Source organism: Nuphar pumila, chromosome 15 (assembly GCF_984573655.1).
Source record: "Nuphar pumila chromosome 15, dmNupPumi1.hap1.1, whole genome shotgun sequence".
NCBI classification, from domain to species: Eukaryota; Viridiplantae; Streptophyta; class Magnoliopsida; order Nymphaeales; family Nymphaeaceae; genus Nuphar; species Nuphar pumila.
The window spans coordinates 62,165,262-62,187,483 of record NC_143263.1 but is presented as its reverse complement, the minus strand read 5'-3'; the positions used below and the strand labels follow the sequence as shown (position 1 = coordinate 62,187,483).

The following is a 22,222-nucleotide window of genomic DNA, read 5'->3' as shown; positions in this document are numbered from 1 at the left end:
TTATTGGATCGGTCATGGATCAGATTTCACCTTAACACCAGCAAATTTGTTACAGTGAATGAGGCCGTCTAAGATATGGTAATAAATGGTTGATTGATCAAGTATTCATGGCAAGGTTGTTAAATGCGATGAGGCGAAGCGAGGCGTTGAGCCTGCGCTTCGCCTCTGAGGCGTACGCCTCAGGTACTGAGGCGTACGCCTCTCACAACTGGAATGGAAGTGAAGTGGTGGGAGGGGAGGTAGTAAGAGAAGGACCACCCGCCCAGCTGGTACGAAAGCGAGGGATATGCCGGTCGGCCGGTGGTCGGAGAAGACTGAGCAGCAGCTGCAACACAGCAACTCCGGTGGTCGGTGGTCACAACTGGTCGGAGGTTGATGAGGGGCGCATCACAGCAACGCCTCAGTACCTTGAGCGTGCGCCTCGCCTCTGAGGAGTACGCTTCAGGTACTGAGGCGTATGCCTCTCACAACACTGATTCATGGACAAGCAATAAAGAAACCACATTTTGTTACAAAATGAATATTTTTGTTGGCTATTGTATGTGTGAACACCATTATCATACCCCAGCCTACTTGTTGCCACACCATGGTTTGCTCTCTCTCTCTCTCTAACTAAATGCATGGCTTTGATCATCACCAGAAGTCTCCAATTTTCTTCTCTTCCAATCATCACTACAATCACAATCATTAACATAGTTGTTGCTAACAGCTGTCATTTTGTACATATTGACGTGCTCATTCATTGGTCGAAGAGTGAAAAAGATCATATAGGAACCAGAGGCCGTCGATCAGGCACGGTTTCCCAGAGTCCAACCTGCGCCATGGTTTGCCCTTGCCACTCCAATGTAACAAGCTAACTGGACCAGGATGGAGATGCCTACAATTTCCCTTGAGGTTATCCCCACCCAGGCCATGTTGGTTCCATCTATGCTGAACGCTTTGGATGTCCCCAGCAAACACTAGAAAGAAAGGAGGCAAGGAGCCCAGTTGGTATATCCTTGTCTGCCTTTGGATCATCATCCAATTCTCAATCTTGCTTGTGTATCCACCTTCCCTCCACTTTTGAACATCAAGGACCATCACCCCAGTGTTGAAGTAGCAAGGCCTCCTACCCTCAAAGGTCCTAACAAACCCTGTGTCTGACCAAAAGTTGTCTGTAAAGTACTCAGTAAAATTTGCATGGCAATACTCAGGTGCACCCAACACCTTGTCCCCCAGCTCTACCTCCCATAGCTTGGCAATGTCATCCACTAGTCAGAGTCCAGGTAGATGACCCGGCAGATCTCGGGTTCCAAGACATCGGCAAGGTAGATCCGTGCATAATTGAGGGAATGGTTCAGGGCCTGGCAGATCGAGGTTGAGATCTTGCCCCGGACCAGACCCGGATTGAAGCGGTAAATTTTGAAATTCAAATATGGGAAGGTTGCCCTGATGCTCTGGTGCAACTGCTCGCTGCTGGAAGAGAGGAAGTGGAAGACGAGGTTCTCCGGGCACGATGAATGCCGTAGCATAGAGAGCACAGCAGCAACAGAGCCTCTCAAGTAGTTGGCATCAAGGGTCATGGCAATGTGGATCCTCGGAGACACGCAATTGTCACCATTGAGGAAGATTGGCGCCTCCTGGAAGGCGGGGAGGGCGGCAACCACGGGCTTTTGGTGTGTGGCTTCGGCAACAATGAGGACGGAACTGAGCAAGAACAATGACAGGATGGCTACGAGGAGCACAGAGGGGTGACTTCAAGGGGCCATCCTGTCTGCAGAGTACAAATTGGATTCATAAAGGATGGCGGGAGGCCATGGATGTGAGCAAGAGAGGGATGAGAGGGTTAGTTAGTACTTAGTAAATTGGTTTGGTGGAAGCCTGTGGGGTTGGTGAGATTGTGAGGGAAAAGGAAAAACCGGAGTGCATGTCTGTAAATGAAGAAGTGTGTTTACTTAATTTGTCTTTTGATTGAATTTTGGAGGAATGGCTCTTGGGGAGAGATGGGGAAGGACCCCTCAATACTTGGGGAGTTGGTTACTGTGGTGATGGATTTCTAAATATCAGTTAAGCCTTCATTCACAAATCACAATCGTCATGACCACCTAAAACTAGGGCTGGTAAATGTGCCAAACAAACTGAATAAAGGGTGTTAAAGCTTGTTTCGTTCTTATGGCTAACTGAGCAAAGCAGAGCTCAAACTCATGGCAAACCCGAGCTAAATGAGCATTGAACTGGCTAGTTTACAAAAATATACGAATTTGGGCACTAAACTTCCTGACCCAATCTCAAAGTGGCTCATTTACAAAATAAATCCATTATTTCAAACATGTAAGCAATAGGGTTGGAACTCTGAAGCCAAGATGAGTACTTTGCTGTTTATGTTTAGCTTTTGAAGTCCCCAACAAATTGAGTTTAATCTTCCTTGACGACAGAAAATAAGAGTGAATGTCCTATTCCATTTGGCGAACAAGAGTCAAATTTGGATGGACCAAAGGTAATACAAAATCCAATTAGTAGATGTATTAGGATTCAGTAAAAAAAAACTGAATCGAACTGATTGTCCAACTAGTTGGCTATAGTTTTTAAAGCAGAAAATGACTGCACGGTAAAAATTGTGTTTTCCTAAAAATCCCAAACTTATGATATTCTCCTCATGTCCAAAATCGTTAAATAGTCAATGTTGGAATGTCCCTTTTATCCTTCGGATGCACGTAACTGAAGAAGTTCGTGTGATATATCATTTTGTTTCTCAGGCACCGGATACGCCAACTTAAAATAAGGTCTACACATTTTTTTTTTTTGGGACTTCACTAAGTTCACATAAAATTATATGCAAACTTCTTGTTAAACTTGAACAAAATAAGGAAGTTTGTACATATTTTAAGCGGACTTGAGGAAGTCCGCGTGTATTTTATGTGGACTTCCTCAAGTCCATATAAAATATATGTGGACTTCCTCAAGTTTGCATAAAATATATGAGGATTTCAGGAAGTTTGCATATATTTTGTAAGGACTTTTTCAAGTCGGTCAATATTTTACATGGACTTCTTCATCCTCACCTATATCCTTGTTTATATATTTAGGAGGATTAGTCTATCTTCTAGATGGTATTTTTCTCCTATCGCTTATCGAATCAAGATGATTTTGGTGGCAGTGGAAAGCTAACATCTCAATCTGTTTATTTATTTTTTTAATTTTTTTTTATTTTTGATGTAGCTGATCAAAAAATAACACAAAATATCAAAAAAATGTGCAACCCTAGAGTGTGCAAAGCATGTTTCTATTACGATTTTGAAACTCAGAAACAAGAACCCTAGAGGAGCTTTTAGTTCTAACTCAAAATATAAAAGTTATAAGCTTGTGTCTCGGTTTTTCAACGACTGTAAAAGCATAAGTTTTTGACATCTGATAGGAGAGATACAAATATGAGAACAAATCTGCAAAAAAATAACACATATTTGGGAGGAAGTTCACATATATAGAAGGTTCGCATGTGCAAAGGGTAAAAAGGTTTTTTTAAATCCAAATATTTGTGATTTTGGACATAGGAGAGAATATAAAAAATTCTAGGGTTTTTAATAAAACATGTCAAATTACCTATATTGTGTGGTCATTTTCCATTTTTAAAAGGTGACTTCATTTTGAAAATTTGATGTGGATCGAATTGACCCGGATCCCAAGCTCATTCAAATAAGAGCAGCGGACTGGTGGGGCCCACTCTAGGAGGGGTCCTCCCTTATTTATGGCCTAATTTAGGTCTGGAGAACGTAAAAGTAGAGCACACTAATTCTGGAGATCCTAATTTTGGTCTAAGCTAATCCTGGAGATTCTAATTTTGGTTTAAGCTATTTTGGTTTATCCTAAAAGTAGGGGTGCTAAGAATAGGAAATAATCTTGGTAGGGCCCACTCAAAGGGCATCCTCTCACATTTCTGGAGCTCAATAGAGGCCCGTGCAAGCTGGGTTTATGAGAGTCCTAAGAATAGAAAAAGGAAGACCAAAAAGTTGGTTTATTTCTCGAGTACAAGGTTTCAAAAATAGATTACTCAAAAGATAGCTTAACTAAATTTAGCTTAAGACCTTAGAGGTTTTATCCAGTTTTAGAAGTGCATTAAAATTATCTTGGTAACTTGTGTAATGGGTTTTATGAAGCCAATTGGGCCTATAAATAGGCGTGTATTTCCCTTATTCGAGCATTATGAAAATTAAGTTGAATCCTCTCTAACTCTTTCTCAGAAATCTGGCTCACTCTCTCTTTCTCTCTATCTCTCTCAAGGGCTTGGCTCTCTCACTTTGGTAAACAAGACCTGTAGTAGGTCAAGTCTGTTAAGTTGGAGCTTAGGCCACTACCCAAGATACACCTCACCAAATGCATGCCAACCTAAGTTTCAACAGTTTGCACCTTTCGGAGTCAAACCCTGGTGGATTCGACCTCAACCAACCAATCTTGATTTCTGTAGAAGACTCCTTCTGAGCCCCCCTAGCCCAAGTAAGTCAGCCAAGTTTGTTGCCTTAACTTAAACTTAAGTTAAACCCAATTGAACTCCATCCAGCCCACCCGATTTCTATTGAACCTAGAAATTTCATAGACTTCTAAAATTTTTCTAGCTCAAACCATGAGAAATCTGAGTCTAAATTTTTGGCTTATTGTTCTTCAGTGTGTCTAGAACTAAACTCTCCAATTTTAGGATTTATTGAGTTTCTAGCTCTAAGAACTGGATTTTACAATTCGGGTCTACCATATTGAAATCCAGTCAGTCAGTCTTGCCCTAACCCTGAGTTTTTTTTGCAACTTTCAAAAATCAAATATATTTATACTCATGTCGTCTACTCCTAAAATTTTAATCAAACCTAGTTTAGGGTGTTTAGAATTAGCCTTCAAAATTTGAGATTTTTTTACTGCGCCATTTGAGAGTTTTGATTTTTCTCTCTAAACTTGCAAGAACCTAATATCATGTCTACCTGAGTTAGCTCATTTTGACAACAACTTGACCAAACTAAGTCTATCTCCTTCCCATTTATGAACCCTAGGCCCAAGCATGCATAAAAAATGCACCTTGGATAGTACATTTTGAATCAAGCTACCATGTCTAGAACAAAGGTTTTTTTTTACTGGCAAGAGCGGATCCAGTGAAATGCTGAGTGAGATTAGCAACGGTCGTAACTTCGTTTTAACTCTGAATCGCACAAAATTCATGTAAACCAATAAAAGATGCTAAAATGCATGATTTTATGTATTAATAATGGATGCATTATCAAATAGGTGTGAAGGATGTTGGGCATTGGATTTGGTGAGACCCACTTTAGGTCTAAACAAATCCATATGGTATGTATGTCTTATATATATATATATATATATATATATATATATATTATGGGATGTTTGGGTCCAAAATAAACTCAAATCATCTCTAAGATCCATTTGTATTTCAAATGGATCCAAACATCCTAAGCACAAGTGAGAACCCTACGGGTCTCATAAATGGGTCTAATTAGTTGGGTTGGGTAGATGTTTTGTATTGGATTTGGATCTAGATCAAAATTTATACCCCAAATCAAACTCTAACTCATTTACATTGAATCTGCATCTTTATCCAGATCCAAATGTATCATACCCTATATAAAACAACTTGGATCTCTGCTGGATCCAAAATCTCGTTCAATTTGAATCTGGATCGGGTTCACTAAATGGATCCAAATCCCATATTTAAATCCCCATACATATTTATATTTATATTTATATAATAATAATTTATTAGTTCCCTCGATAATTAGATTCTCCCAGAACCACAAAACCCATCCCCACTGTACTATAGCTCAGTACAAGTGGGACCCACAGTGGGTGTGTTTTGTGGTTGTAAAATTCCACCCAGCGATCGTCTCTCTTTACTGGCAGGGTCATTTTCAGAACCCGGCGGGCCAAGGCTAAACAGGCCCGGTCGTGTCAGGATCAACTCATTGCCCATCCGTACCTGCAATGTTTCAAAAATGTTGCTGTCCACTGACGATCTCATTTATCATCTACAATATTTAGAGCCACTAAGTTACAAGTTTTATCAAGAACGTCAACGAAAGGCAATTCAGAAAACCATCATAGGAGAAAATCACTCATGAACCCATCGTTATTTTAATTCAAACTGCGATTAGACCAAGAGATTTAACCCATGATCTTTATATCTAAAAAAAGAAGTCAACAAATACTAATGCTCATTACAACAGATGCCAATTCTTGCTTCATATAATCTACAATGCTTTTGTGAAATTACGACTTTCTTTCTGTTGTTATCCATCATGTGCAAACGTTTCTCACTTCAATAGATTTATGTCCCCTGTTCCAGCTTCCCTCTCCTTCGCCCCCCCCCCCCCCGGTTCTTTCTTTCCCAATCCTCTAAATCAGTTGAAGGGGAGCGCCCGTTTGTTACACATTTGACATGAAAGAAGCAAAATGCCCATTTGAGGTGAAACAAACGGCCCCTTAAGGGAATATTCAACACCCATAACAGCACCCTCTAAATCTGGCATGTTTACCAACTTCCATTTCCCACCAAAAAATACAACACAAACAAGGGCGATCCTCCATCCAATCCACACAAGGGCGACCAGCACGGCCTACCACTGCACTAAGAAACACACAACCGAAATCAATGGCAGTGATTGTTTGCAGGCAGGAGGGACATCAATGGAAGTGGTGATGAGCGGCTAGCAGGCCTGTGGTAGCTGCCAGCAGAACTGCAGAACAGCCAAAGACAATGGCAAGAATGTAGTAGAAGGACGCTCAATTTAAGGTTAGAAAAACTTTTTCACAAGAGATACCCCCACACCTCATTTATTTATTTATTTTTTAAAGGCAAGCTGGGGTTAGGCAGACCCCTACCAGTTATACAACTATACCATTGGGATTTGAACTTGCAGTGTCCCAACACAAGGTGACGGTGCACTAGCTGCTCCTACCAGACAAGGAGAGCCCCCACCTCATTTATATTACACAATAAAGCACCCAATGATGGTTTGATGGACTTAATAGACCCAAATAACAAAAAAACGCTGGGCGAACACAAGGATTCCAACACTTATTATCCTCGTTAAGTAGCAAAAAAGAAAAACAAGCAACCCCAAAATTGATGAAATGAACTCATACCAACCCGACAACAAGAAGGAAATGAAGAAAAAGGAAAACAAAATACAAGGGCAGATAAAAACCAGCCCAGAATAACGGAATGCTGTTCCACCCACAAATATCCAAGCGCACCTATTTCATCGACCAAGGGGTCTGTTGCCTGCGATGCTTGCCATTGTGGCTACACTTTTGGAGATGCAGCGAAGGGACACCTCCCCAAGGTGTTCCATAAGATGTATTCTCCAGAAAGAACCTACAGTCATCCACAGCAACAAAAGGGCCAAGGCAAATCATGTACCCATGAGCCCAAACCCACAAAGGAAATGAAAACTACAATCAAAATCAGGATCAGGATTGGCCGAGCCTTCCAAGAGATCTGGCCCAGTTGGGATAGGTTTATGCCTAGCTTTTCATAGCACCAAAGGGATGCATTAACCTATATATCATTATTATGGGTGAAAAACCCTGTAGGTGCAGTTCCAGGTGTTGATTACAGGGGCACTCAGATAAACAAGAAACACTGTCTTCATAGCCATATTTCTATTTGATGTCTGTCGTCTGCCACAAAAATGCAGCACCTCCAAAAGAATATATATATATAAGAAACAATAGAAATATTTCAAAACTAGAACCTACCTGAGCTGAAAACTCCACCGGTGCCTTGACAGCAGGATATATGCTGACCTGCACCAGATGATCGTGAAGAGCAATAGCATAAGAATTGGATGAAATACATGCAATGGAAAAGCATAGCATGAACACGAAGCACTTGTAATAGATAATATTTGGAATGTATAAAGTGAGTTATCTAGCCAAGGAGGTCTAGAGCAACTCAACCGGACACAGAAATGCATGACCCACCTTTCATCATTTCTACCAAATCTTTCAAGTCAAAGACTACCGCACTAATGCCATATTTCTACTTTAAGTGGAAGTTTTGCCACTAAAAGAACACTATAAAATTAATTTTGGAGAAATTCTTGATTGAGTACAATTATAAAATTGATCAAAGGTTCAGTTAGACAGCAGAATAATCATTTTTCATCCCCTGGCAACAAATTTAGCCAGAAAACAAATGAAATAAGGGGAGAAAAAATCACGTTTAATTTTGGAGAAATTCTTGATTGAGTACAATTATAAAATTGATCAAAGGTTCAGTTAGACAGCAGAATAATCATTTTTCATCCCCTGGCAACAAATTTAGCCAGAAAACAAATGAAATAAGGGGAGAAAAAATCACGTCATATGCAGCAATAAAAGTAACGGCTATATTATAAAAAGCAACAAAAATATGAGAGAGATAATGTAAAGTGACAAAATGCAGGTCATCCACAATTTGGACGAACCTACTCCCAGCATATTTATGTGCACATTGAACACAATGATTTAGCTCCGTGACAACTTGGAATCCCTATTGAAAGAAGCTACTAGATATCTTCAGATGTTAAGTCCCCAGACAGGTGCAATTTCCATCTGAGAACCATGCAATACTTCAAACAGTCGACAGTAAGTTCACTCATATGATAAGAAACATTGAGTAATCGCTAATGGTATGAGGAAAAATCAGCAAAGAAATATATGTTTGACAGGCTTGAATAACTTTATAATGAACAAAAATAGAAAAATTATGCAATCTTGGACAAAATAGATACCTAACAAAGATATGCATGAATGAGTTCAAAGAATTGAAGCTACTCAGAAGACATACACCCAGAGAATCTAAATAAGGTTCAGTTAGTGCAGGACATGATAATGAATGACGTATACTACATGCAAAAAGTGTCCAATCTGCATTGCCTATAGTCTCTCAAAATAAGCCAAGAAGAGGAAACCATCCAGAATGCAGTGCATGTCTCCATCAGGTAATTCCATGGCAACAGCACCGTCTAGCTAAAAGTAATCATCTTAGACAGAATTTCGCAAAATATGGCCATAAATAAAAGTGAAGTACACTGAAAATTACTGAAAACATCACATTACTTTTTAAAAGTGTCGTGTTTAACTTTTTTGTTTCCCTTGAAAACAAGACTTATAACACAAAGTAAGTCTTCTAAAAAACTTCGCTATTTAAAATGTGTTTTGATCATTTTAATCAGTTGAGTGCTGCTAACATTGATATAAATGCTCTAGTTTTAAATAAACCCACACACACCAGGAGTCATAATCCTCAAAATCGTTATAAATCTGACATGAAAGAAACCTATTTTGACCAATACTTAATCTTAATTGTTAATTTAGTTTGTGATTATTCTTTTATCCTTTCTTTCACCCAAAAAAAAAGCCAAAGGGTTTATCAGTAGCCATTTGTGTTGAATTGATAATTGTTCAATACCCTATGCAACATGGGTACTTCTACCAGCCTCTTGTACCCGTGCCGTACCTGCATTAGTACTTGGGTACTTTTCAGGTATGGGCCAACTGAGTTTTGGACTTGACTCAACCCATTTTACCCATTTCATGATCCAATCAACATGTAGATAATACTCTGGATCAAAAGAGTCCAAAGTTAAATATATACCTTCTTATTAGTTAATTATATATCTTTAACATGCTTTGAACTTTTAGTTTGTATTCACAGTCTATGGCTCCATGTGTAGAGCATTTTGTAAAATATAATATACTTGGTGCATCTCTCTCTCTCTCTCTCTCTCTCTCTCTCTCTCTCTATATATATATATATATATATATATATATATATATATATATATATATATATATAGAGAGAGAGAGAGAGAGAGAGATCTGTACCAGCGTACAAAATCCTGTGTTGTACCCCGTACCTGCACCCATACCTATGTGATATAGTCAATAACTTTCAGAACCATGCATACCAGAGAAAGAGCCCGACGCATGAAAAAGGGACAGAATACAACCAAGAAACTTACATTATGTGTGCGGGTGCGGGGATGCGGGGCTTCCAAAAAACCTGGTTGCGGGGGTGCGGCAAAAATATAAAAAAATTATATATATAGTCCAAAAGTTGGACATAAATGACCTTGGGTGCGTTGACTGCACCCAGGGTCAGGTTGACTGCATCGGGTGCAGGTGCGGCACCTAGTTGGAGAATCCCTGTGACATATAGGGCAAAAAAAAATTCTTGGCAAATTTTTTTTTAAGTCTGAAAAATTGGACCAAAATGACCCTGAGTGTGTTGACCGCACCCGGTGCCGCACCCGCGCCGCGTCACGTCGGGTGCAGCACCCTGCTAGCCGAATCCCTGTGACAGTGTGAAAGCATTGCCAGAATTAGAACTTGTGTACCTAGGTTAGCTTTCAAGCAGTTACTTCCATGAGCTTTGTAGATAAGGTGTCATTTTAGAGTGTAAGAGAGAGGAAGAAGAAGAGTTCATTCCCACAAAACATGAATGATTAAGGACATAATTTGGCACATCTCTATTATATCAGAGTTAAAAAATAAACAAAATGAAGTTTCATGCTTGAAAATCACAAAAACAAAGAAAATGAAGAAATTCTAGGTGTGCTTAAGCGTTCAATAAAAGGTCAACTGACAAACATGCAAAATAAGAATAAGAACATAGGAATAAACCAAGAAAAACTGTGGCATTCTCATTTAACTTCTTTTTTCCTTTTTTTAAACAATGACTTGAGTGAGACTTATGGTGTTTAAAGACGGGAACTAAACATATACCCATCACATAACACAGTTAACACTTGTGAAAGCAGTTCGGCTATGGGGAATAAGTTATATTTAACCATTTGCAGTTTCCAAAACTAAAAATATTGATCTTGATCATGGTTACCAGTCGAGAAAGAGGGAGCAGGAAGCGTGGCACTTTCAAAATTTTAGGAAGCGGGAAGCGTGGGACGATTTAAAAGCAAATCAAGAATTGTCTCGGAAGCGACCTAGGAAGTGAACCGGAAGCGACTTAGGAAGCTTGGGAGAAAAAAAATAAAAAAATGAAAAAAGGGGGAAGCGTGCTTCCCAAAAAATCGACGAGGGAAGCGCGCTTCCCAAAGCGTTTCGGAAGCGCGATGTTTCACGCTTCCGAAACGTGCTTCGGGAAAGGGCGCTTCCCCACTAGGCTAGGCGCTTCCGGTAACTCTGATCTTGATACCTTACCAAGTATGCACACAGCATTTTTAAGGGTAGTCACTAACAAGTTTACCTTCCAAATAACTTGTCAAAATTGTGCAGTATTATTTTTATTTGAGTAATATATTTGAAGAGCTTGGCATGGCAAAGCTATGTAACAATGGCAGCTTTTTAGCCTCATAAGTCATCATATCTGACTAGTCCTTTAGCAATAAATACGTAGTGGTTATTTTTAACAAAATTGGTAATAACAACTCTTCAGTCTTCATTCAACAATCAACAGCATTCCACTAACAAAACAAATTAGCCATGACAATTAGCTCCACAGCATTCAAAAGCATTAATATCTGCAAGAATCAATTGCATGCATAAAAGACTTACTAATTTAGGATCTAATGACATCCCTGATAATGCTAACAAAACAAATTAGCCATGACAATTAGCTCCACAGCATTCAAAAGCATTAATATCTGCAAGAATCAATTGCATGCATAAAAGACTTACTAATTTAGGATCTAATGACATCCCTGATAATGTCCCTCCAACAATCTTGAATGCTACCTGTAAAATGTATCACATACAACTCATTATCAAGATCCAGATAGCAGTGTTTGCATGAGAGAGAGAGAGGGCTAGCTTGAAACAATCAATTCCATATATTCAGGTGCAGACAATGATAATATCTATGTCGGTGCGGGGGTGCGACAAAAATATACAAAATTATATATATATAGTCCAAAAGTTGGACATAAATGACCCTGGGTGTGTTGACCGCACTCAGGGTCAGGTTGACCGCAACGGGTGCCGCACCCGCACCCGACGCGGGTGCGGCACCTAGTTGGCCGAGTCAATGTGACATAGTATAATATCCTTCCAAAGACACCAAATGCAGGTACATGCCATGGTAGCATTATAATAGGTATTATTGGAAAAATATAAGGAAATAATTGGGCCTAAAATATATAAAAATAAGATTAGTTTTAAAATATCAAAAATTTATCATGATAATATTGTGATACTTTTATTTCTGGTGATATTTTAAAAATATAGCGATATTTTTCCAATATTATCTGCCGACTTGAATTTGCCAATAATATCGCGATATTTTCAAAATATCGGTGATATTGGTGACAAAGATTAGAACCTTCTACAAGATAGAATCAAGGATTCATCACCAACATATTACTAATACATAAGTGATGCGTGTTAGACCTTAAACAGAACTCTAGTCTATGCATTTGCTTTTCATCCAAGTGACAAACAAATACCATCAAAAATGGCATCTTCTCAGTCATTATTTGGTTTGCTGTGATAGCACGGGCCTGGAAAATTATGAAGTTTTTTGCAATCCTAATCTTTTCAATTAACATGTGATCATCACCATTTTAAGAAAGGAAATGACACTTAATTCAATAATAGGATAACAGGGTTTTTGGCGTGTGAAATATTTAAGTCCCCACATTTTTGTGTAGTTGGGAAAAGGTTTGATGATAATGATGATGATGATGATGATGATTATGTTAAGTTGTATATATGAATATAGGGAAACTGGAATATGTTTACTAAACAAATATGTTTGATGGTATGAATCTAAATCTTCATAGGTTCTTGTGCAAATCTAACCCGGAAGATGCATTCAGCATGGTTCATTTGCTAGGAATCAACTGTTGGATCATTGTCATCGGATCAAAAAATGTGATTTTTTATGCTTGAATATTTATGAAAATTCTAAGCCATTGATTTTCAACCCTTAAAAGATCCTTATTATACATCGTAATTGGATGATCCAAGTCTCTTTCTATAAAACCAAGGTGAAATTTTTGAAAAACGTAAAAAAAACTATAAAAATCTTGGTTCAGTAAACATATTTCAGTTACCCTATATGTATATATATATATATGGGTAAATATAAGCTACTAATGAAGGTCCGAAGCTAATGAGTGGAAAATGTTTTTTTCTTCAAAAAAATTCAATTTTTTGTAGATCAAATGTCATGGATGTGATCCACATGGTTTGTCTAGTAAGAAACTTGTTTTGAATCATGTGATTATGACAAGTAATTAGGTTTTTAAAGGGGTCCAAAAATCAACAGCCCACAATGTCCCAAAATTTCAAAACTCAAAAGATCAATATTTACATCAGAAAAGCATTATCCAAGGCTTGATCCTTAGCAAACAAACCATGTTGAACACATCTATGTGGTTAGATTGAGTCTATACAACTTGCACCAATGATTTTTAGCTCATTAGTTTTGTACCTTCATTAGTAGTCAATATTAACCCTATATACATATAAATATTATGTTGACGGACTAGGTAATAACCATTAGAGGTATTTTGGTCATTTCAGTCTACGTAATAGGCTGTACTCATTAGGGGCACATTAATCCTTTTATTTGTTTTAATTTTTTGTCATTTTTAGGCTTTAAAGTATAAATTTGGTCCAAGACCAAATAAAGTTGTTGGGAGATCCCAAGGGCTCTAAATAGACCCAACGACTCTATTGGGTCTCCCTTGTCTATATAAAGAGGATCTTTCTTCGTCACGGGCATAGAATTGTTCGCAAACCCCCGACACACCAAACTGCCCAGTCTGGCCAGCCTAACGGCCAAAAGGTTGTGCACCAACACTTTTTCATATGTTGTATCATTTCATTGGCCCTGCACACCACCTCGTGCGCAGCTACCTAGCGGAAGTTGATCAAGCGCATTTTCAAATACGAATTTCATCTAGTCCATGCTGCTTAGTGCATAACTGTCTCATACCAGCTATCACTTCCGAAAAGGGCACAAACTTGTCTTAACCTTGCGTGCCATGGAGCGTATTGAGACTTCATGAGCCACTACAGCAAAACCTCGCCACTGAAGGAACAAGACCTTGCGGCCCCAAGTCCGAAGACCAGTTGATGATTGAACATCATAGCGAAGAACACCACCTAAACTCATTCGTCGACGCCTAGGCATTCACTCGCCTAGCCCCGAGTCATCGTAATCAGTTGAAATCACCTAAGGTGATCCCTGGGAGAATTAGCCCTAACCCAGACACACCCATGTGCGTCCAAACATTAAGTGTGGGAACTCCTGCAAGCCGAAATGTCCTTAACCAAATCTCCAAAAGCAACATCCTTTGATCCGCTGGCACTGCTTAACCAAACAACGCTTCACGTTTGTGTTGTCATACAACGATGCACTAACGACTATATTGTTGCCTATCGCGTGTCGTGCTATCACCGCACATCACCGATCAAACCAACACACACCGCGCATTCCTACACTCGATGTATTTTTCACTTAGTAGAGCTCTGCACTGCAACTGCCATATTCCGAAGGCTCAGACTGAGACATTCTCCCTCACCGAAACCATTGTTGTCCTCGACAATATCGATACAGGTAAGAACGCAGTCTTAATTGATATGTCAGTTTCTCTTTGTACTTATCTTTGGTTTACTTCTTTTCTTCACCCTACTCAATTTGTTCTGGTTTTCATCCATCATCGTCGTAACCTTTAACACGCCAAGTCTCATTCTTTAACCCGCCTTCGATCACTTAGACAACGGTCTTTTGCTTCATCAACATCGAGCATTCTTTGCTCGTGAGACCCCAATGCAGTCTCATACATAAGCAGGTCATCATCGCTCGCACGACAAACTTATCGTCTTCAAGCTCATGGCTTGAGTGCCTTCTAACCCTAGCAAGGGCATTTCCAAACCCTTCGTAGTCCTCGTAGAAAAGAATGACCACCAACGCATACCGCAGAGACATCAACTCTCTTAAGACACCAACGCATACCGCAGAGATATCAACTCCCTTAAGACACCAACTTGCGATTTTCCAACAGTCCAAACTAGTCCTCAAGTGGGAAACGCTTACTTGTGTATCACCCCAAAGTGGTCCTTAAAAACATCTTCCTGGGCACTCATCCACACAAGGAACAACACGGCCCAACGCCACAACTCTCATCCGGAGCCAGCACGCTGCAACTCTCATCTGGAACTAGCAAAATGTTCTGGTAGGAAACAAACCGACAAGCCAAGAACAATAATTTTTTTCGCCCACACAATCCACAGAGGAACTGCCAACTCAAGGGAGCAAAACAACAAGCATTCTGCTTAAGATGGGCACTCTGCTAACACGCAATGTTAGGAGAGAATATAAAAGTTTAGTTGAGTCTATCATACCCAAATGTGCAAATCCATCCAGTCGAATCCAATGTGCATTATATGCATGCAGAAGGCAAACGTCATGCTCCACCTGCGAGCCTAACGCACAACTAGTAGGAATCTTTGGCTTATCCATGTTCCCTTAACCAACTGAATAACAACCTTATACTTTTGCTTGCCATCGACAAGATGACCCATAGCACCCTGCCAACATCTTGCTTCTATACTGGATCAACAAGACTTCAGTTGCGCAAATTTGCGTAACCAAGATAAACCATCATTATCCCTTTCAATGTCGCACTCAATAAACAATTTGTCACGAGCATAGAATTTTTCGCAAACCCGCGACACGCCAGACTGCCCAGTCTGGCTAGCCTAACGGCCAAAGGTCGTGCACCAACACTTTTCCATGTGCTGAATCATTTCATTGGCCATGTGCACCACCTCATGCGCAGCTGCCTAGCGAAAGTTAATCAAGCGCATTTTCAAATGCGAATTTCATCTAGTCCATGGAGCTTAGTGCATAGTCGTCTCATACCAGCTATCACTTTAGAAAAGGGCACAAACTTGCCTTAGCCTTGTGTGCCATGGGGCGGATTGCGACTCTATGCGTCCGCTACAGCAAAACCTCGCCACTGAAGGAACAAGACCTTGTGGCTCCCAGTCCGAAGACTATTTGATGATTAAACATCATAACGAAGAGCACCACCCAAAACTCATTCGTCCAAGGTATTCACTCGCCTAACCCCGAGTCACCGTACTCGGTTGAAATCACCCAAGGTGATCCTCGAGGGAATTAACGCTAACCCAGATGCACCCTTGTGCGTCCAAACGCTACGCATGGAAACTCCTGCAAGCCAAGAGGTCGTTAACCAAATCTCCAAAGGCAACATCCTATAATCTATTGACATGCTTAACTAAACAACGCTCCACATCTGTGCCACCATACAATGATGCACTAACGACAATACAGTTCGTCCAAGGTATTCACTCGCCTAACCCCGAGTCACCGTACTCGGTTGAAATCACCCAAGGTGATCCTCGAGGTAATTAACGCTAACCCAGATGCACCCTTGTGCGTCCAAACGCTACGCATGGAAACTCCTGCAAGCCAAGAGGTCGTTAACCAAATCTCCAAAGGCAACATCCTATAATCTATTGACATGCTTAACTAAACAACGCTCCACATCTGTGCCACCATACAATGATGCACTAACGACAATACAGTTGCCTATCGCATGTCGTGCTATCATCGCATGTCACCGATCAAGCCAACGCATACTGTGCGTTCCTACACTCGATATATTTTGCAATCAGTAGAGCTCTGCACTGCAAGTGCCCCATTCTGAAGGCTCAGTTTGGGACACTCGCCCCTCTTTTGTTTAATGTTTTTCTCAAGCATTTTTATCCTAATAAAATCATATATTTTTACTTGTGTTTTTGTATTGACCCATAAGATGTCCTTGTTATGTATGTTCTTGGGCTCTTGTAAGCCCATAAGGGGCACCCACTTATATTATTTTTTCATTTTCATTACATAGTATCAGAGCTTTGGTGCACCTTGAATATAATTTGCATTTGAAGATAGCGTGGTGGACCGTGAAGATCAAAAGAACGTTGGTTCTCCCCTTCAACTTCTTTCTTTTCTCCCTCTTCTTTCATCTTTCTTTCTCTCTTCTTTTCTCTTTGCTTTAATGGCCGACAAAGAAGTTGTAACCATTGCTCCCATCGAATTTGATGGGACCAACTACAGCATGTGGGCCACCGCGGTAAAGAGAACCCGAATTGGGAAAGAATTGTGTCACTTGGATGATGGTTCAACTCTGAAACATAAGAAGATACACTTAAGGGAAATAAGAGAGATAAAGTCTCTTGGATTACAAAAATAACTATAAGGCATGAGAAGTAAGTCATGCTAAAGTGTTCTCTCTTCATGAGAAGCATGTATGAGGAGCCATGTGAGAATATCTTGCAATTTGAAAGAGCATATGAGGCTTGGACTTTTATCAAACAAAAGTGTACCCTAAAAAATGTTGCTCATAAATGGGAAATAAGTAACAAGATCCATAAGTGTACGTGAATACTATGGATCCTTAAAAAGATTGTGACAAAATTACGAAATTGGAGCCTATTTACGATACACCCAATGATGTTCGCCAAAGAAAGAAACAAATCTTAGAAGAGCAATTTTTTCAATTTATGCAAGGCCTTCGTATACTTGAATTCGAACATGTAAGGGTCACCATCACTCATCATGAAAAAGATGAGCCTCCACCTCTTCATGAAATATTGGCCAAAGTATATATGGAAGAGAGTAGATTGAAGACCATAACCGAGCCCAAGGAACCTAAAGATAAAGTGTTGACGGTCCAAAGACCTAGTGCCAACACTAATACCTACAAGCCTCCTCACTTCACAAGACCCAACTTTGGGAGGCAATGTTATGAAGGAAGACGATTACGTCATAATTGTGGAAAACCGAGGCACATTAAACCTTATTGGCCTGGATTTAAAGGAAAACATGAGTAGGGGTGTCAACAGGCCGGGTTTACCCAAACCAAACCCTATAGGGTCCGAGTATGGTGACAAATAAGAAGACCCGGGGCCAGACCAGAAGGTACGAATAATACATGAATTCGGGTATATCTTGTGAAATTTTATACCAGACCTGGCCCGCCCCAAGTTCTGATTAAGACCCATAATTTTTCAATATAAAAATAATTAAAATATTATTTTACTGGGTATGGTCCAGTTTGGTTCATGTAGTTCTTATTGGGTCCGGGTATGGTTTCTCTTTTAGTAGACCCCATTAGACTCGAGTTCGGGCCCAATACCATACCCAAAAATCTGGTCCAAGTCTTGTTCCACTTGGGTCCGAACCAAACATGACTAGTTGACACCCCTAAAGATGAGAGAAGAGTGACGAGCGTATATGAATGATACCAACCCTTGACTCAACGTCGTCCTTACCATTGTTTATCTCATAAATTGTACTCCTTTTGTCAGCTTCAAAACATTACCCCTCTTGAAAAACTTTACAATACTTTTCCTGATTATTATTGTAGATTAAAAACTTTTGGATGCAAATGTTTTGTTCTTACCAACAAAAATGACAATGTTTCATTGTGCATTGTTTGTGGTTTTATCGAATATGAAGAAGCCCAAAATGGATTTAGATATTATGATATGCATAATGATAAACTTTATATCTCTAGAAATGTGACTTTCTTGGAAAAAGAAAGTTTTTTTGATCAAGATGTGCCTAAAAAAGCTGTTAATTACTCTTTTTGTTTGAATTGCTTCCTAAAGATAGGGAAGATTCTTTGAGTATTGATATTTTGAATGAGAACTTCAACTAAATACTCCTAGTAATGTAATTCATGATTTAGATAGAAGTAACCATCCCATTCTTCAATACATAGTTCTCATTCAAATTCGAATCAGCGAGTCGACTCGGTAACTCGGACAAGTTAGGACTATGCATTTTCTAGTGTTAAGATATGGAAAAAACAAAATCCATATTGTATAATCACTAAATTTAGCACATGACATTAATGACTAAGCTATATAAGTATTCAACTATACATAATTGTTAATATTTATGATTTAAAAGCATATGATCATTTATAACAAGTATTCTTTTATGAGCATTATGCATTAAAACCAAAAAATGTATGACAAAAAACACATAAGAGGCATGTGGATCAGCGTTCCTGAATCGGTGACCCAGTTGGGGTCTGATTTGGGTCGACTCGGTCAATTCCCAAGTCGACTTGTCAGGTTGGCCAACTATGCTTCGATATAACAAAAGGGGTAAAGATACTCAATCATTGGCCTTAGACAAATATTCTAGCCTTGAGTCACAAGAATCTAGTACCCTTATCCACTAGAGAATCTAAGACTCACAGAGAGATTTGTATCCTATGAGTCTTTTTCTCTCAGTATAAAATATGTCGAGCCAAAAAAAAATCTTATTTCAAACCTAATTCTTATAAACAAGCCAAAACCCATCCAAAATGTATAGAAACCATGATCATAGAAATTGATGCTTTAGTAAAATCTAAGAGATGGAAAATATCAGATTTACCTAAAGGAAAAAATTCATAAGTTGTAGATGGGTGTACAAGATTAAAACCAAGAGTGATGGCTCCCTTGAACGATATAAGGCTAGGTTAGTTGCCAAGAGTTATTCCCAAGAATATTGTATAGACTACAATGAGACCTTTACACCAGTAGCTAGGATGACATCTGATAGAACTCTTATACCTGTAGCTACCATTAGGAACTAGCATATCTATCAGATCGATGTCAAAAATGTATTTTTAAATGGTGAATTAAAAGTATACATGGATCCTCCAACAGGATATGAAATGTTTGTTAAGCAATCTGATGTAGGTGTTGTTATTCTTCTCTACGCTGAAAATATGATCATTACTGAAGGAGATAAACAAGGAGTTAGTTGTATTGAAAATATTTTGAAATGATAGATTTAGGTTTCCTTAGATATTTTTTAGGGATTGAGGTAGCATATTCAGCTCGTGGTTATTTTCTAACTCAAACAAAGTTTACCACTGAGATTATTGACAAATTTGGAATTACAGATGAAAAGAGGGTGGATACTCCTAAAGTTATCAACACAAATATGAATATCGATGATAGGATACCCTTGGAAGACTCCACTCCTTATCATCAAATGAATGGGGCCCTTATTTAACGATCACCTCACCTGATATTTCTCATGCAGTGTTTCAGCATTCTCCTACAATTATGCAAATGAGTTATGTGCATTATTCGATATTTAAAAAATTTAGTTTTAAAAGGAATTTTTGGATGGATTGTCACCATGTTTGTAAAGAATACCACAAGAAAACTATTAAACTGCCTTATGTAGCATTGGAGTTCCAACTGGCTAATTTCTTCACAAAAGCGCTATATTCTCCCCAATTCTATTTTTTACTTGATAAACTTTTGATGATCACATCATAAGTTTGAGGGGGAGTGTTAAGTTGTATATATGCATGTATATGTATGTACATATAAATGTATATATCAAAGTTGTCAGCAGAGGAAGCGGGAGCGGTAAGTGATTCAAGAAGAGGAAGCGAAAGTGAGGCACGATTTAGAAGCAAACCAGGAATTGACTCAAAAGCGAGAAAGAAATAGAATCGAAAGCAACCTAGGAAGCGAACTAGAAGCGAAGAGGAAACGAAGAGTGAATCGACCTAGGATTCGAGTGGAAAGCGAATAGGAATCGAGTTTTCCCGATATTGGGCAAAAAATTTTGTTAAAGGCTCCAAGCCCCCAAAACAAAAACTCACTTCCTGATACTGAGAAGCGAGCAGGAAGCGTGCTTCCCATTTAAAAGGGTCGCTTCTCCGTCCGTTTTGGAAGCAACATGTTTTGCACTGCCAAAACACGTTTCGAGGAAGCGTGCTTCCCCAAGTCCTATAGAGTTTCGAGTAACTATGGCATATAGAGAGAGAGAGTAATGCGTTGGTTCTGCCCACTTTCTCGCTCTGCCCCTTCAAAATCGTAGGTTTTTGGTATTTTTTCTCACATCTAACACCAATGGTGTGATCTATAGGTTTTGTTTAGTGGAAATAGTCTTTTGCATCATCGGAGTCTGACTTGTATATAGGTTTTTCTGGTGATCCAAAATCAATGGCTATGAAGGCATCAATTTTTTCGGGCTCCTAAACATACTTTTTCGCCAAAAAAACATGATCAAAGAGTTGATTCACACTAAATCTAGCATGCTAAACACATTGAACGGTTCAGATCTTTCATAAAACAATTCAAACTATGGGGCCTAATGGGGCAAAATGAGAAAAGAGGGCCTAATATGTTCAGTTCTCATATATATATATATATATATATATATATATATATATATATATATATATATATATATATATATATATATATATAAAACGCCTATTAGGGGTATTCTGGTTATTTCTATTTTTTTAATATAGTGTGCCCATTAGGGGCACATTAATCCTTTTATTTTATTTTTACTTTTGTGTTTTTTTAGGTTTTATAGGGTCAATTTGGTTAAAGACCAAATAGAGCTGTTGGGAGATCACAACAGCTCTAAATCTATGTTACAGGAACTTGCCAAATAGGTTGTAAGCACTGTGTCCACGAGATGCAGTGCGACACTTGGTGTGGTGTGATCAATAATCCTTGGGTGCGGTCAACCCACACCTAGGGTTATTTTTTTCCAAAATGGACCTGGCCAACTTTGACAGAGTCCATTTTGATCAATGTTAAAAAAAGAATTTTTTTTTAGAAAGCGGGTTTAGGGCACAACTCCTCCCCTCCACACCCCCCCCCCACACACACACACACCTCCTCTTCTCTTTCAATAGCACAAGGTGGCGACGACCTCTCCAGTAAGTCTCTCTCACTATTTCTCCTCTTCTTCCTTTTGTTCCTCCATCTGTCGCCTCTCTTTCTTTTTCTTCCTTCTCTGCCTCTCCTCTCTTCTTTCTTCCTTCATCTCCCTTTGTTGCCTCTCTTTCTTCTACTTCTTTCTCTACCTCCTCTTTTTGCTCTCTTTCTTCTTCTTTCTCTACCTCCTCTTCTTGCTCTCTTTCTTCCTCTTCCTTCTCTGCCTCCTCATCCTGGTCTTTTTCTTCTTCCTTCTTCGGTAAGTCTCTTGTGTCATTCTTCTTCCTTCTCCTCCCTTCGCCGCCTCCTCTCTTTCTTCTTCCTTCTCCTCCTCTCTTTCTTCTTCTTCAGTCTTCTCCTTCCTCCTCCCCTTGTTGGCTTAAAGGATGAACCCAAGCCTGGGTGCGGCTCTGTTGAACCCACCTTCTCCTCCATTTGTCGCTTCCTCTCTTTCTTCTATCTTATTTCTTCTTCCTTCTCCTCCTCTCTTTCTTCTTCTTCCTTCCCCACATTCCTCTTC

At 39.3% G+C, this 22,222-nt stretch overlaps 2 protein-coding genes across 2 annotated transcripts in view; both read right to left on the bottom strand.

The window, feature by feature from the left end:
• Positions 1-735: 735 nt before the first annotated feature.
• LOC149815435 (putative galacturonosyltransferase-like 4) lies at positions 736-6,807 on the bottom strand. The gene is made up of 4 exons (XM_089990544.1): positions 6,803-6,807; positions 6,657-6,710; positions 1,428-1,686; positions 736-1,233 (listed from the first exon to the last, which is right to left on the bottom strand). The coding sequence occupies exons 1-4, from the start codon at positions 6,805-6,807 to the stop codon at positions 736-738; spliced, it is 816 nt and encodes a 271-aa protein (XP_089846670.1).
• Positions 6,808-7,042: 235 nt separating this feature from the next.
• Positions 7,043-22,222, bottom strand: part of LOC149815434 (AP-5 complex subunit mu-like) — a 41,747-nt gene continuing 26,567 nt past the window's right edge. Inside the window, exons 6-8 of the mRNA XM_089988259.1 lie at positions 11,656-11,712; positions 7,735-7,782; positions 7,043-7,351 (exon numbers count right to left, since the gene is read on the bottom strand). Of these exons, the coding sequence (XP_089844385.1) occupies positions 7,280-7,351; positions 7,735-7,782; positions 11,656-11,712 (177 nt within the window). The 3' untranslated portion in view covers positions 7,043-7,279. The remainder of the gene's footprint in view (positions 7,352-7,734; positions 7,783-11,655; positions 11,713-22,222) is intronic.